Source organism: Danio aesculapii, chromosome 9, assembly GCF_903798145.1.
Source record: "Danio aesculapii chromosome 9, fDanAes4.1, whole genome shotgun sequence".
Classification (NCBI taxonomy): Eukaryota; Metazoa; Chordata; class Actinopteri; order Cypriniformes; family Danionidae; genus Danio; species Danio aesculapii.
The window spans coordinates 25053992-25071793 of record NC_079443.1 but is presented as its reverse complement, the minus strand read 5'-3'; the positions used below and the strand labels follow the sequence as shown (position 1 = coordinate 25071793).

The 17802-nt window shown below is 36.7% G+C and overlaps 1 protein-coding gene across 1 annotated transcript; it reads left to right on the top strand.

The window, feature by feature from the left end:
- Positions 1-60: 60 nt before the first annotated feature.
- esyt3 (extended synaptotagmin-like protein 3) lies at positions 61-17779 on the top strand. The gene is made up of 23 exons (XM_056465268.1): positions 61-637; positions 1735-1776; positions 2337-2471; positions 2583-2659; positions 2795-2864; positions 4408-4497; positions 4593-4648; positions 7439-7559; positions 7642-7818; positions 7912-7994; positions 8068-8116; positions 8220-8309; positions 10824-10886; positions 11008-11067; positions 11902-11973; positions 12087-12173; positions 12296-12445; positions 14817-15244; positions 16431-16529; positions 16613-16744; positions 16837-16942; positions 17072-17121; positions 17265-17779. The coding sequence occupies exons 1-23, from the start codon at positions 326-328 to the stop codon at positions 17311-17313; spliced, it is 2598 nt and encodes an 865-aa protein (XP_056321243.1). The 5' UTR covers positions 61-325; the 3' UTR covers positions 17314-17779.
- The last annotated feature ends 23 nt before the right edge of the window (positions 17780-17802 follow it).

Genomic DNA, 17802 nt, shown 5'->3' with positions numbered 1-17802 from the left:
GGGTGGAATTTAGGCGTGTCTACTTCGAGGCCAAGGCAGGTACAAAACCCCAATGGATGGGAAACACGGAAGTTTACAGAAACTGAGAGCCTACACAATCACGACGACTCAGCGGAGAAGTAAAGCGGTGATGGGTGAGGTGATGCTGTGCACGGCTCGGTGAAGGATTGCTCTGCCGTGTCGAACTGATGGTTTCTACTATATCAGGTACTCTGGGAAAACAACCGATCAGCCAACGACAGACGATCTCTAACGACATATTAATTAGGACGCTTTTACTTTTTACTACTTGAGAAGTTGAAAAGAGTCAGACTTTGTAATCAGAATGAGTAACGGGGTCAACGAGCCTCCCCTCTCCACCAAAGAGCCGGAGGGACTCAGTCCGAAAGATGTCAGTCAGATGATCCTGGAGTTCCTGATGTTTATGATGAGGGCGATAGCTATCTGCTACCCTGTGTATTTGACGGGCACATTTGGACTAAGTGTCAGCTGGATTCTTCTGAGCATGTTTATGTGGACCATGTGGAAAAACAACCGCAGGTGGAAAGAGCAGAGAATCGACACAGCCATTGACTTTTTGGAAAATGAGACGGACGTGATCAGTACTGAACTCCAAGCCATGGACATGCCAGCTTGGGTGGGTGCTCTTTTTGACCTCCTGGATTAATAATTGTGCAACATGTGGGCTATACAGTATCCGTGAGTTGATTCTGATGATGGAAACCGATTAGAAAATGGTGTAGGCTACGCTCTATGTGTATATGCATACTGCTTAATATCAAAACAATAATGAATGCTTTTGAAAGGTGTGGGTCCTTGTTGTGTTGCTTTAGGAACATCACACACAAAGGTGTCAGGTGAGATTTTTTTTAATGAAAACACCCAGCCCTGCTTTAAAACCAGAAATGGACACACCCTTTAATGCGGTACTTGAAAGCTGAAAAATATAAAATGGATTATGATGCATTTTAATAGGCATTTAACCTTTTAAATTACATTCTTTAGCTTTTATATTAACTGCAATTCCCAAGATGTCATGTTTCTCCAAGCTAAACTTAACAGGTTTTGTTTAGGGTTCATTCATTATTCAGAACCTGTAAAACTTGCTTTCTTTTGTGAAGCAGAATGAGACACAAGGTAGTTAAATACTAGGATACTGGTAGATAAATTAAAGGGACAGCTCATCCAAAAAAAAAAAAAAAAGATACTCCTAAGTGTTTCCAAACCTTTGAGTTTCTTTCTTCTGTTCAACTGGTAACCATACACTTCCGTTGTATGAAAAACAAATGCCATGAAAGTCAATGGTTACAGGTTTCTAGCTTTCTTCAAAATATCTTCATTTGTTTTTAGCAGAAGAAAAAACTCATAAACTTTTGAAAAGGTATCGTGTAAGTCAATAATGGCAGATTTTTCATTTCGTGGTGAACTATTGTTTTAACTATGACAAAACTAGCCATATGATTTTTTGTTCCAAAAGGCTACCTGTCTAATGAAGAGAAGTTGTCTTCTTTATACATTAACAGGGTGAAATAATGCACCTTATTTTTGCTCTTGATATAATATAAAATAAGCCACATGATATCCATAACCATATAAAGTAAAAAATAATAATAAATGTCTGACTGTAGGTCTGAAAATCTCTTTGGCGTTTAAAAAGTCTGTCTGCATGTTATCAAGTATGTTTTTATTAATTTCTTGTTTGTTAATTACTTTCATTTGCCTTGTTCGTAATAGATTCAGTTTGCAGATGTTGAGAAGGCTGCTTGGATCAACAAGGTAAGATTTCTGCCCATGCACGGTGGTTTTGTTAGGGGTTTTATTTGGCAACTGGCTGGATGTACAATATCCGTCTTATTACATGTCTGCTCCTGCGGTGTAAAATAAATTTGACTTTTTTTAATACAGTAAAAACAGTGGAATTGTAAATTTCTTGAAATTTCTTCCAATTTTTGAGTGTAAAGTCAGTGTAATGTGCGATATAGTATAAATAATGTCAATTTCTTTCTTCTGTTTACAATTATAAAAGGCATATTAAGCAAAAAGGTGTGATTTAAAATAAAACCCTGGCATAAATGAAAATCACTTAACATTTTCAAAAAGGGAGGTCATTTTGAAGTTATGGACTTTTCTCTGAGACCCATTTTATTTTTGTTATTTTGACTTGCATTGCAAGATTCTCCCAGGCAAATACCTGCTGTATGTATAAGCACACTTGTAACAAAATAAATGAATCTATTAGACAAATATTTCACAAATTTAGCTGCACGCTTAGATTCAGTACATTTTCCATGTTTTTGCCTTAAATGTACATCCTTAAATGTACTTATTTGCTGTAGATTCTTCAGCAGTCATGGCCATTCTTTGGAGTGTACATGGAGAAACTACTCATTGAAAACATTCAGACATCCGTCAGATCATCCACCCCTCATCTGAAGACTTTCACCTTCACTAAAGTTCACATGGGACAGAAGGTATAATTCCATGCATAATCAATAGCGCAGTGCTCTTAACAGGAAGTACTCCACTATCAGAAGTATCTGAGCAAACATTATAGAGCTTAAAACTGTGAATTTGTTTTTCAGGCTCCAACTATTACTGGCATTCGGGCATATACACATGAGCTGGAAACAAGAGAAGTCATCCTTGATCTCAACATTGTGTGAGCTATGGCATTAAACATTGGTCGGATACTAGATTATCATACTGACCCATTCATGACTGCTGTAATGTGTGGGCTTATTACCATCTAAATCTGATATGTTTTATAAATCTCTTCTTTTTTAATCTACTGTAGTTACGAGGCTGATGTGGACATTGATGCTGATGTTAACCGAGCCATTAAAGTAGGAATCAAAGGGCTTCAGGTTAGTGAAGGAAAGTACTGATTGTTTGAAGTGATACTTCCATGTATCATGCCTTTCTGTGATTCTCAGACTGAAACTCTCAACAGTAGTTTTTCCAGTCTTCAGCCATCACACGATCCTTCAGGAGTCACTCTAACATGCTGCTTTAATGCTCAAGATACATTTCTTATTATGACCAGTGTTGAAAACCTGTAGATCCTTCAGCCATTGTTACAAATATTAGATAGTGATTCAATTGTTTATCTGCTTAAATTGATTAGCATCATTTAAAAGAATTGTACGGTGGCCAAGAGAGCTTAACATGCTGCATAGCAAATAGCAAAAACACCAGCAAATTAAGAAAATGTCTTCATCGGTTTGACAGGACACGTGTTGCAAATCCTCACAATGCAAACACAAATAAAAAAAATGTGTTGCAAATCCTAACAACACACATATTTTGATCTAAAAAAATGCTGTACTCAGCATGTTGCATTTGTATTATGTGGTCCTTTTCCATCATTAGCCGACTAAAATATTATTTTAAAATATTCTTATCTGCAATTTATTTTGCTCTCACTTTAAACAATTATCGAAGCATTGCGAATTTAGTTTTATCAGTCTGGAAATTTTATTTACTTGAGGATATTAAGTCAATTTAGTTATTTTATATAGTTTATTTAGACTGATAATATGCAAAAGACAGAGGAATCATGTAATCAGGGTGTTCAAATAAACAAAAAAGCTCACCTTTCAGGTCACCTACAACTTCACTGAGCGAAAAGCAACTGCACAATAAGCAAATCACAGCCGGGTCCATCACTGTTTTCAGTTCATCCATGTGAAGCTTTTCTGTTGTTGTCCATGCTATTTGAATGTGCTGTGAAGATTTGCAGCACATTTTTGATTTGTGTTTGCATTGTGAGGATTTGCAATGCATGTGCTGCCAAACCAATTCATATATTTTCTTAATTTGAGGGTGTTTTTTTCTATTTGCATTTGTTTTCTTAAGTTGCAGCGCGTTGAACTCTCTCAGCCACTATAGGTATTGACTGTAAATGTGCCAGCATCTTGTCCATTCATTCATTCAATCATTCATTCATTCATTAATCCATTTTCCTTCGGCTTAGTCCCTTTATTAATCAGGGGTCACCACAGCAGAATGAACCGCCAACTTATCCAGCATATGTTTTACACAATGGATGCCCTTCCAGCTACAACCCAGTACTGGGAAACATCCATACACACTTATTCACACACGTACACTACGACCAATTTAGTTTATTGAATTGAGTTATAGCGCATGTCTTTACCTAATTAAACCGCATGTCTTTACCTAATTAAACTGGAGCACACAGAGGAAACCCGTGCGAACACTGGGATAACATGCACACTTCACACAGAAACACCAACTGACCCAGTCGGGACTCGAACCAGCAACCTTCTTGCTGTGATGCCCTCATTGCCCTCATTCAATGTACAAGAATATGAAAATGACAGCTATGTATGTTTTATTATTATTATTATTATTATTATTAATATTATTTATGTTGTTGTCATTTAGCTTCAGGGGATGCTGCGTGTAATTCTAGAACCTCTGATTGGCCAGGCACCCCTTGTAGGTGGAGTCACTATGTTTTTCATTCGTCGACCTGTGAGTATGGACAATGCTTAAAATTGGCTTGTTTAAAGTATATAGTATATATATATTATTATTATTATTATAAACATTTTACATTGAACTTATAGGCTTTCCAAATCAATTGGACTGGAATGACAAATGTTTTGGATGGTCCAGGTCTAAGGTACATTTAAGTGTCCCTATTATAATATTTTCAAGGTTTTAAATTTAGTTTTTAAGACCTCCTAAGCATGTATTAACATGCGTTCAAGTTCAAAATCACTTTTTCATAATGTACATTTTATGTCATCTCATATTTCAAAGAGTCTAAATTGATCTAGTCTGTTGTAATTGGTCTACTGCTTAGTGTCTGAAAGAAAACGCCAGTCATCATATCTGAATCTCAGCTTCAGAGCTTTCTCATTCTACTCTACCATGTAAACAACACAGATTGTTGACCAACCTAATTAGTTGATCAACCCAAACCTGACATTTACCAACTATACTGTTTGAGAGTGTTTGAACAGATGTTGTTCACAGGCACTCCAGGTAGCCAATGAAGATTGTAGGCTGATATTATGCAAATTTGTTGCAGATCTCCATAGATCAGTTTTAGAAATGCTGATTATTTTGCCTGTTCAGAATAGGTTCCTTCTTTTAGGAGGCACTAACTTTATTTGTTTTGCATTTAGATCTATAAAACTCTGAAGAACTATTACATTTACCTTTTACATTCAGAAACAGCTACAGTACGCTACACAAATTGTAATATCTGGAAAAATTAATAAATGGGTTTTTAGATTGTCAGTCCATAATGTATTTCTAGAACGTTAAAATGTTAAATTAATAATAAAGTAGGAACATATAACATTTAATCTGTGGTGACTAAACAAAACAATAGGGAAAAACAAACAGGAAATTATCTGGCCACCCTAAACTCGCCTTCAAAAGTGCCTTAGGACAAGGAATGTTGTCATACCAGTCTAGAGTGTATATACTAAAAAAAAACATTGCAGATAGTACATGTAGTAATATTCATGATCATATGTCCCTTTTCCAGTATTGTAGAAATAATATTACGGACGATGTACTCTGTACTCCTGACACGACATTAAGTATTTCAGGGATCCTCATTCGCTATGAATTTGATATATACAGTATATATATATATATATATATATATATATATATATATATATATATATATATATATATATATATATATATATATATATATATATATATATATATATAACAAATTAGAAAAGTAAAGTTTGTAGACAGACTTTATGGTGGCTTGAGAAAGTCTAGTCTGAAAGTTTAAAGTAGTTTTAAAGTTAAAATAATTGAAGTAGTTTTCAAAAAGTTTGAAACAGTTGACATAGAGAGATTACTACATATAGTTTAGCATGTTTCTAGTATAGATCGGCATGTTTCTTGCTAGGTGGTTGATAGGGTGTTCTGAGTGGTTGCTATGGGGTTGCTATAGTATTTTGAATTGTTGCTAAGGCGTTGCTAGGGTGTTCTTAGTGGTTACTAAGCCGTTGCTAGGTGGTTGCTAAGGTGTTGCTAGGTGGTTGCTATGGTTTTAAGTGGTTACTAGGTGGTTGCTAAGGCATTGCTAGGTGGTTGCATAGGTGTTGCTAGGGCGTTGCTAGGCGGTTGCTAAGGTGTTCTGATTGGTTACTAAGGCATTGCTAGGTGGTTGTTTAGATGTTGCTAAGGTGTTCTAGGTTGTTCTGGGTGGTTGCTAAGGCGTTGCTAGGTGGTTGCTAAGGTGTTGCTAACATAAATTAACACGGTTCTAGGACGAATTAGCATGTTGCTAGCATGGTTCAAGCATAAATTAGCATGTTATTAGCATAAATTTAGTATGAATTAGCATGTTGCTAATGCGATTAGTATGTTTCTAGAATGGATCAGTATATTGCTGGTATGGATTGGTGTATTGGTAGTATGATCTGGTATGTTGTTTGTATGTTCAAATGTAAAATCAATGGCAGTTTTTTAAAATGGAAGTCTATGGTACAGTTGCTAGGGTGCCGTAAGTGGTGGCTAGGGTGTGGCTAGTAAGTTGAAAGGTCATCAGTGATTGGCAGATTGGTAGTCTGTGTTAAATGAGCCCAACCTTAAGTCTGTATGACAGTCTGGTGTAAAGTTACGAGGTCACAAAGTTTGGTCCAATGTTAAGTCAATGGGACTTTTCCAAATTTTCTGGGACAATTTTAGGAAAACTGTAAATCTGATCAGTTGGAAAAGATATTGCAACTTAATCCAGTATAGTTTGGAGGTTTGGTGTTAGTTTGGTGGTTGTAGTATGAACGCTCTAGGATGAGATGCATTCTTAAAATAGTCTTAGAAGAAGAAGAAGACGGAAGAACCAGCGCCGACGCATCCATAGAGGCGGCCGCCTATGGTGGCAAATAGCAAGGGTGGCGTCCGCGACACCTCCCTCACCACCCGCTTCCTCAGCAGTTATATCCACGCCTAGGGCGGCAAAATAAAGAAGGCAGCTTCAATTTTATTCGCGACACTTCCTTGCCCCCCCCCCCCCCCAACCCCCCCTGGTCCTCACTTTGCTAACTGGCCACTTTCGTTTTCACTTTCGGGTTGAGGGCGGCGTGATTGTCCTTTGCCTAGAGCGGCAGTTCAGCTTGCTCCAGCACTGGGAAGAACGACTAATAAGCTTATCTGTAGTATAACAGTATGTTGGCGTTCTCAAGCCACCATAAATATTTCATTTTTAATACAAAATGTAGTTTATTTCAGCAAGCTCTTATCTCATGCATTTCTAAAATAATCCAACATTGAACTAATATAATCTGCCACCCATTTTCCTATGAAACTCTTGCCCTTACAGACCTTTAGTTGAGAAATCTAACACATCTAATCGCTTTTTCTCAATAAATAGGACAAACGTAATACTCAGTGTTCATCATCACCATGCAAATTTAAATGTCTGTTTACTCTGTAGTCATTTGTCAGAATCAGCCATTGTGGACGTCATCGCCTCTCTCATGGTTCTGCCCAATCGCATGTGCTTCCCTTTGATTGATCAAGTCAAGGTTGAACAAATGAGGTTTCCTCTTCCTCGAGTAAGACTGGGAATGATTGGTTGTTTTTGTCAATGTCTGTTTTCAAACTGGAGAATAAGTTAGACCATGTGAACATCTTCAGGGTGTTGTACGGGTCCATGTTTTGGAGGCCCGCGATCTTGTTGCAAAGGACACACACATGATGGGACTAGTGAAGGGCAAGTCAGATCCGTATACTGTGCTGAGAGTCGGAAACAAGCATTTCAAAACAAAGACTATCAAAGAAACTCTGAATCCACGCTGGAATGAAGTTTATGAGGTGATTATGAGTTGTCATTCTGGTTTATATGCAGGACTTTTTAGTTGGGAAATGAGAAATTTAAAGAGATCTCATTATTATATGTTTTAACAGTTTGTCATTCATGAAGCCCCAGGGCAGGAGTTGGAGGTGGAACTCTACGATGAAGACAAAGACGCTGATGACTTTTTGGGCAGGTAATGTCGATCATAGCAATTATTTCACCCATTGTATGTGATTTAGTGTGAGAGCTTAGACTGTTTGCCACAGGTTCAGTATGGATTGTGGGGATGTGAGAAAAGACAGAGAGATCGATAAGGTGAGCTTTGGAAAGATCTGCTTCATGCTGCACTTTCACTGAATGGCAGTTAATTGGAGTGGGAAATTAGTTTTCTAAATCGCTTAATTTTTTTTCTTTGCAGTGGTACACTCTGGAGGACATTGAGAGTGGTCAGATACGTTTTAAACTGCAGTGGTTTTCTTTGCGCTCAAACCCAGAACTGCTGAAGGAGGTAATCATATTTTTATTCCTTTTAATTAGCTATATACACATTGCAACTCAATTTTGGTTATCAACTCACTCGCAGAACATGCTTAATCTTGTTCTGTAAATATACAGTTCATTACAAATTCTACCATATTTAAAGAAGTTCTGTATAAAACCAAGTAACTTAGTCGTGGACCTATTTAAATGCATGTCATTAATGGATATCTGTTCAATAAATGCAAAGGTTTATATTGAATACAGTGCTACATTTACATTAATAACATGATAAATACTGAAATGAAAAATTGTATCAATACTAGTCTTATAATTTTGAGCAAAACCATATCATTCTGTTAATACGTTTCTTTTCTACAATTAGAGATGGCTAAAACAAAAATTGAATATTTCTCCAGTAAGCGCAAACGTCAGGTCAATTTTACCTGGGTTGCACGTTATATGGAGATTTTTCTGCTTCATTGCCAAAATTTCAAGACCAGTTTAATTTGTTTTAAAACTTGTGTCAAGTTAATCCACTTATTTTAAGGTCATTTTATGGCTGATATTTCGCAAAATAGTTCTGCATCACGGAATATGGTTTCTGTTTAAAATGTGGATAAATTAGAAAGCGTGAGACATTGCTCTCTGCTTTTGTGTTTGTTTTTGGATTTGAAAGGTTATAAAAACTTTGTTCTTGACTTTTAGCTTGTGTACTTTACGTTTTGTCACATATCAATTTTTAGACAAATATAAAACAATACTAATGAAACTTTAAAGTTTGGTTTTATAGTTTGGGTAAAATATATTTTTAAATATTTGTTGTATTTTTAATAGTTTAAATGCATTTGATTGACTAAAAATGAGTGAATATTTTCAACACCCTTACCGGTATATGGTAAAATTGCCATTCAATGTGATTTTGGTCATGATCAACACATCACTAATTGAGAGTAAGCATTGTGGAATGAACCGGCAACTTAACCAGCATATGTTTTACGCAGCGGATGGCCTTCCAGCCGCAACCCAGTACTGGGAAACACCTATACACTCTTGCAATCATGCACATACACTACAGCCAATTTAGTGTATTCATTTCACCTGTACCGCATGTCTTTGGACTGTGGGGGAAACCGGAGCACCCAGATGGAAACCTATGCCAACACAGGAGAACATGCACACTACACACAGAAATGCCAGCTAACCCAGCCAAGGCTCAAACCAGCGACCTTCTTGCTGTGAGGCGATTGTACTACCCACTGTGTCACCATCACACCCTGAGAATAAGCAGTGCTGGAAAAATAGACCCAACAATAAAACTATCATGGCACTTCTACTTTAGCTCTGCTCTAATCTGTTAACATGGATGCTGAAAAATAACGTACTTGCGACAATAGCATAACTCTTACGCGTGCAGTGTGAAGGAGGCATTACTCTGCTTCATACTAACATTCAAGTTTTGAATACTTTAGCTCATCCACAAACCTGATTTTTGCTGGAGCTCCATCCCATGATACCACATAGAGGTGTGAACCTATACTAGTCTCACGGTTCGGTTAGATTACGATTATCATGTCATGGATTCGGTTCAATTCAATATTTCGGTGCATCACGATGTTTTCCATACACAGTGTTGTATTTTGGGGGGTGGCTATAACAAGCTGTCTGTATAAACACACACACACATGGACACACAGCACCACACTGTCTCTCATTCACACACATACACAAACATAGACAGCACCAAACACGCGCACTCACACACACACACACACACGCCACGCTTGCTTGCTTGCTCGCTCGCTCGGGAACGATATTGTGAGACCGCCCACTCCTGTTAAAATTACACCAGAGTTACTGACCGCTGCATCGCTTTATTCAGAAAATTTATCACGCGCCGCATGAAATCTGGTCGGGTCCCGCAACCGTGCACAGGTACAGCTGCGGGAATGCTTACAGCCGAGAGGAAAAGAAAGGGGAGTAAAAGTCACACCAGCAGTCGAGAGGAAAAGTCACGCCAGCAGGTGAAATGGGCCACAGTGAGAGAGAGAGAGAGAGAATAATGGAGTACTTTCATTCCCTCAATCGCAGAGAAATAGGGGCTTCTGCTGTAAGTGCCAGTGAAAGACTCTCCAGAAAACACACACACACAGTGAAATTTTTAAGTAGTTGGTGCCTGTAGTGTCGTAAATACCCGCGCTCGACTCCCTCATGACAGAGCGCATATGAGATAAATGACATCACTACATAATAACCAGTTACGATTATTACTGAACTGATACCAAATTGTCCGCATCTGCATCGCGGTTCACCGAAGAAACAATTAATTTTGACCCCTAATACCACACTCTGTCACAGCGTCATCAAACTGCACCTTTGTTCGTTGTAAATACACACCCTCTAGTGGCAGAAAATGTCACACTGCACCTTTGAGTAGTGTGTTTTCTAAAAAAATATATTTGTAAAAAATCCAACAACAATCTGCATCAAATTTAAGGTTATTTGAACACATTTTTTCTAATTTGTCTTTTTTGTTTTCTTTCAGACCAGTGATGGGCTTGCTTGTGCTATGCTGGCCCTGTATCTAGATTGTGCGTCTAATCTGCCTGTGAGTATAAGTGTACAATGAGATCAAATGACTGCCAGCCTGTCATAATAGAAACCATAAATCAGAACAAGCATTAATATGTGATATTTCTTTTTTTTTTCTGTTTTTCTATGCTTCAAAGAAAGATCAGCGTGAACTCGCCCATAATGAAAAACATGGAAAACCACCTAAAGAGTCTCGGGTAAAAAAAATGGTTTTAACTCCTCTATAACCTTTATACATAGTTTAAACACAACCATTTTTTACTCACTTTTTTATTCACTCACTCACTTTCCTTTGGCTTATTCCCTTCTTTAGCAAGGACAGCAAATAAACTGGCAATTATTCTGGCACATGATTTGCTAGTGGAGGAAGCATATTTTATTCAATAAAGAAAAATATGTAGTATACGATGATAGAATTATAATTGGGATTTATTAATTTTAGCCTTTCTGGGAAGTTGATTTTATACTTCCTCATCAACAATGTAAACAGAAACCTCGACAAGCTAGATGTCTAGCTATTTCACTGCTGTTTCGTCTCATGTGTTTGGAATGCAGCCTCCTGCCATCTTGCACTGAGCATTCCAGAGATTATATCATATTCAACGGCCAGCATGATAAAGTCAAGGCGCAGCTTTGAGTTTCTGCTGCTTTGTAATTGTTTCGACCTGTTCAACTGGTTTCTATCAGTGGCTCAACTATGAAAATGATCACGTTAACCGCGTACACATTATGCAAATTAAAAGAGAAATATTAGTGGTTTTCTCTGTGTCATAGTTTTATAATCATAAAAATGTTTGTTGCATTGCTATCCAAATACTCCATGGAGCTGTTTTGCAATCAGGAATGTGCAGAAGTGTTTAAATCTGTCATTTTCAAGAATTGATTCCAGGGGTAAATGAAATTCTGTGCCAGATTTGTGAAAGTCTGTCTAGTCTCAATAGAAAGGCTGTGATTAAACTATAGACAGGGTTATTTGGTGGTTATGGGTCTTATTGAGCTTTATTTACAGCGATGTTCATTTTATATCACAGGTCACCAGAAAAACAAATAACCCCAACTCGTATGTGGAGTTTTCCATTGATCGGCAAAATCAGAAAAGCAGGGTAACTTCTTTATATTATTATAGTGTAATATTATAATTCAATTATTATAAACACAGTTTATCAGATGTTTAGAACCTGAAGTGTTTCATCAGAGTGTTTATTTGTTCTGACAGGTTGTGTTTGGCTCAAAAGACCCGATTTTTGATGAGTGCTTCACATTCTTTGTGCACAGTGTGAAAAACCAAGTGTTAAATGTTGAGGTAAGACTCTTAAAATCACGATTATAGTTCATATTATATTAAACCCATTCAAAACAGAAATAAAAGGACTAAAAGCAGGAATGTTCCATATAAAATCTCACTTTTCTACCCTTTGGCCTCAGGTAAAGGAGCATGAGAAGAAATCCTTACTGGGCAAATTCAGTCTGCCATTGGTGCGGCTGCTCAATGTTTCTGACATGACTTTGGACCAGCGCTTTCAGCTGGAGCGCTCCACACCCAATAGCCAGATCAAGTTGAAAGCTGTTCTTAGGGTGAGTGGGTGAGGGGAAATAAATCAGCTCTAACGTTAAAACAAACTAACTTATCCTTCTGTAAAGTGTTACAATCAAACTTGTTAGTCAGTAATTGTACTGAAATACATTGTGGTTAATACAGACCATGTTTGACTAGCTTCTTCCAAGAACCAGATTACTTTAATGTCAACAGGGATTTTTTTTAATTTAGGTTTTTAATTTTTTTTAGCATGTTTATTTTTCTTAAAGCAGGAAACACAGCAGTGCATTATTGCAGTAAATTACCAGACAGTTTTGTGGCTTTAATTTTGAACAGTTTATTACAAACAGCATAAAATATTGAAGCTTGAATGTGAATGAAGTCCTGGAACAGACCTTTATTGTTTTTTTTACATTCATTGGAGGTGCATTTTCAGTCAACTATAGATGAATTACCATGTTTGCAAACATTCAGGATACGCATGCAGTGAGGTGGCAGAAAATACCCAGAGCGCTAGTATTTACAGCGAAGGAATGACATTCGATGCGGTACAGAGTTTGTTGTTGTCTTAAAAAAAAGATATTTTGATTACATATTTTATATATTATTTACATAATGCTTTCAGCGTATATAACAGCTTGTCACCCAGTGATAAGCACAGTGATTCGGCAAAATTACCGTTAAAGTGAGTGGCGTTCATCTGACAGGTCCATTTGCCATAGTACCCTCCCAAAGCATCCAGCCCCAAATACACACTCTCATTGAAACTCAAAGTGTTTTTACAAGAGAGAAGTTAAAGGCCTATAAGTCTTTGGATGCCTACAATTTTGTTCTGTGTGGTCATGTGCAAGAAATAATGGTCCATGATGACCAGATTCAACACTATGTAGAGCTAAAAACCAAGGTTCTGCCTAGCCAAAGACAAGGAAAGAAGACGGGACTATACAAGGCCTGGGTAATCATCAACAAGCAACTGCATTCTGACAGCGAACTACACCTGTACGGCAGGGTATGTGAACGCACATAGAGGTAAAGTTGGAGTTATATTCACACATTCAGACTTTCTCCTTAATAATATAATTTTATAAACGTATTATTTGCAAACTCTACACAGCGAAATCATATTTGCAGCTAATGACTATCAAAGTACAAAATTGTTCACAGTCAAAAAAACAGTGTTGTTGTTTTCAAGTCACACTTGCAGGTTATTTCAGACCGAATATTCAAAGTGTCGTGGTTAACAATATAGGGAGTGTGTCACAATTTGTCACTGAATGAATGTGTGAATACAAAACCAACTTTACCTTAATAACTTACACTTTCACGTTTCATTCTTAGCATTCGGTGTCCGCAGTTTAATTAACCATATGTAACTGTTTTTGCTGAAATCATTTCTGCAATAAAAAACGAGTAATGTGAATGATTCAACATAGCATGAACTCACCTGATATAACATGAGAACTGCAGAGTCCAGCATTTCTAATTAGGTCGTCACTTCATTCAGCTCCCTTTTAGCCAAAGACGTCTGTGGTTGGCATTAAAGCAGTGTGGTGTACGGTAAAAGTTAAGTAAGTTAAGATAAATAGTAAGTTTTCTATTTTTGGACTTTCAAATTTGGCATCCTACTGCACAACACAACATGTTTGCATTTCCAACTGGTCTCTTTTTGCAACCGGGAACCCGTGTGACGTCATGTGTGACGTAGGTTGGTAATTCATCTATTGAATGACAGCTGATGCAAGGTCTGCTCGAAACATCCCAAATTTTTAGCCAGTGTCTGGTGTAAAAAGTTACTAGTTACTGTAATAAAAATACTTATCCACATGGTTATAAATCTATCATAACTTTTTATGTTAAATCAAATTAAACTTACAAGTAATTTTAGCCTACATTACATTAAATAGACTTTGACAACTATGAAGTTGAAACATGCTTAATTTATTTTAGTAAGTTAAATTGTCAAAGGCATGCCATCTGCCATGACAGTACACTGCAAAAAGTAAAGAATTACTGATGATTTTTATATCATTTAATTACAGTTACTTATAATGTACCTGTCTTACAGGCTGTAAATATAATCAACAGTTTTATATAAATTAATTCAGAGTAGCAGAGTGATTTACTTTTTTTGTCATTCTGATATTTTCCAAATCAATTTTTTTTTCCATCTAAAGAATATTACATGTGTCAGACAATTTGCCTCACTCAGGAAACTGTAAACTAAGTAAGAAATTAATTATGCTTAAACAGTAGTGGTATGTGTTGCTTCAAGAGATGCTTGCTTAGGTAAAACCCTTATCTCATTCAGATATTTTGCAAAGTAGTCCTATATGTTAGCTGAATAATGATATGTTTGTTCTGAAATGTAATCTATAGTTAACAAATCCCTTGCATCTGTCATCCTACTAGATTCTTACATTAGAGAAACGACCAGAAAAGGTTGTCACTCCAGCACCTCAGAATAAAAATACATCTACCCAAATTCGCCCTGAGCCTCGTACTCCAAATCCAGCTCCAAATCCAGCTTCAAATCTAGCTTCAAATCCAGCTCCACCTCCAGCTGCAGCTCCGCTTGTACAGAGCAACCCAAAAGAAAAAGGGCCCATTTCATCAGTCCCGCTCTCCAGAACACAGGTTCCATATTCAGTTGTGCCTTTAAATGATCTCCAAGCAGAGTATCCTCCCTACAGACGAAGCACTTTTGTGGGCTCAGAGGGGCTGCAATCGACCCCTTCCACCCCCAGTCAAATGCGACGCTATGATTCCCACAGCCTTTTGTCGGAGAACTCGATTGCCTCTTCACGCTTTGATCTCACAGACAGTGTCCCTTACCCAGAGTAGGTACAATATTCTATATATGTTTATTGTTTTGTTTAGTTTAGTTTTTTTTTTTGTTTAGCTCCAATTTTGAAAGCACATGGTTTGGTAAATGAAAAGAACAGCACTGACAATATCAGCTTCAGCTATTAAATAATATAATTTCATATATATATATATACACATACACATACTGAGCCTAGTTTCTATGTTATATGTGTGTGTATATATATATATATATATATATATATATATATATATATATATATATATATATATATATATATATATATATATATATATATATATATATATATATATATATATATATATATACATACACACACACATATAACATAGAAACTAGGCTCAGTCGGGCACGAACATTTCTCCACTGGCCAAAGGTCTTGTGCAGAGCTGCAGTCAAGGCGCCAGAGGCAGGAAGGCATTTTCCTCCTCAAAATGATTACAGTTGAACTACTGAAGTCATGTGGACTGCTTTGACAATGTTTTTGGTTTATTTCCTGGACTCTAAACATCTCGGGATGGAGAATGAGAAAGCTCTCAAATTTCACCTAAATTTGTGAATGGCAAGAGGGTGAGTGATAAATAGCAGAATTGTTTGAGAGTTTTTGGGTAAAATATTTTAGCTATAAGCAGCTCTGCAGAAGGCTCCATTAAAAAAAAACTGGAGAGACAAGGCTTATCCCCATTTTACTAGGTCTGTACTAAGTTACAAATCAAGTGACATTTAAAAGACCAAATTCATTATACACTTGGCTGATTAAACAAACTATATGCAGATAAACAGAATCTGAATGCACTACAGTAAAGTGTGAGTTAAACTATGGCTGACATGCATGTATACTGAATTTGATCTTTAAATATTCCTCTCTTGATATGTATAATTGTTTTTAATGATTGAAACAAGCAGAAGGTGCTGTCTACAAACCTGCTGTTTGTTTATTTTCCTTCCTCTGAAAGGTGATCTAAATATCTGTGGCTTGATCTGTACTGTTCTGTGAATGTTTTGCCCTCTAGGTCTTCCTGCTCACTCACAGGACTTGCATGACTGAAAATGTGAATGATTTCTTTGAGTTTGAGTTGGTTCAGTGTTGATTTGTTAAAGTTCAGTACCAAATGTGCAAATGTTTCATCCTACACATATCCTCAGATTTAACCAGTGAACTTCTCTGTTAATTAAAGGGCCATCTTGAATCATCAGGGCACCTTTGGACAGATCCAGATTACATTGCGTTATGCCACCTTAAGAAAGCGGCTTATTGTGATAGTCAACAGCTGCAAGTAAGATAACTATTATAGCAACTATTTTGCCCATCATCTTAAAGAATCATATGAATGATTATATTTCTTCACTGATCTTTTAGCAATCTGTTCTCCTCCAATGAGAGTGGCTCTGACACTTACGTTCGCATGTATCTGCTGCCTGACCAGACATGGAAACACCGAAAGCGCACCGCGGTTAAAAAGAAGACTGTGAATCCAGTCTTTGATGAAACGTTAGTACAATTTTTCACTTCTTGAAAGCAAAGTATTCTAAATGATTTATTTGAAATGTTATGAAGATCTCTAACCTTACTGTTGATCTCAGTTTTGAGTTTGCAGTGTCACCGGAGGAAGCAAGAAACAGAAAGTTGGACGTTGCCGTAAAAAACAATAAAATGCTTCATAAAAGAGAGCGAAAGGAGATTGGAATGGTTAGTAGATACCAAACATGTATTGGCATAAACATACCAGGCCACTTCTAAACTAAAAACTAAGACAACCTCTCCAGTTTGATGCATTATTGGGATTTTTTTCTAACAAGTAACATTCCTTTTCCATAGGTTTTGATTGATATGTCTGAAATAGATCTGTTGAAGGGCTCAACAGAATGGTAAGGACAGCAGAAGTTGTTGGCTATTAAATGTGTAGTGGAAGAACTTTTATTGAACAGCTGAGAATATTTTAAGTATAATTTTTTAGTAGGTATACAGATGGTGTCTGTTTATGAAAAACTTTTTCTCTCTGATCAAACAGGTATGAACTCACTCTCCCGGGGCTAAAGAAGACAAACGGGCAAAGCTGAGGTCCATTAGTCTGAGATCAAAATAACTAAGACTGTTAGATGTTACTGATAAAATACTTTGTCATTGATTTTGATTTGAATTTACAATTCCTAGTTCAACATATTTCCTCTTCATTTTAGTTTCATACTGTGCCAAACTATAGGTTTCTATTCTGTATTAAGTTGCAGTCATATGTGTGTAATACAGTCATTCTTAACATGTCAAATGTTTATTTGGCTTTCAAACTGTTTCTATGTATGCATGTATGTGTGAGTGTGTGCATGTGTTACTATGAACTCCTTGTATGATTATGATATGACTAATAATATTCTGACTTTGTCATATAAAGTTCATATATTGAATTTTGTAAATAGAAATTCAAGGTTCCTCAGGTCTATTTTTCCAATGTATTATATATCTGCTCAATTCAAAAACCTAACTACACTGACTTATTTTAATATTTATTAAAAGATGTGGAAAAACAAACACTCATGGATTGTCCATAAATA

Coding starts and splice junctions, on each gene's coding strand:
- esyt3 (XM_056465268.1), top strand. CDS start 326: ATGAGTAACGGGGTCAACGAGCCTCCCCTCTCCACCAAAGAGCCGGAG. Junction 638..1,734: donor CCATGGACATGCCAGCTTGG/GTGGGTGCTCTT, acceptor TGTTCGTAATAG/ATTCAGTTTGCAGATGTTGA. Junction 16,745..16,836: donor AATCCAGTCTTTGATGAAAC/GTTAGTACAATT, acceptor TGTTGATCTCAG/TTTTGAGTTTGCAGTGTCAC.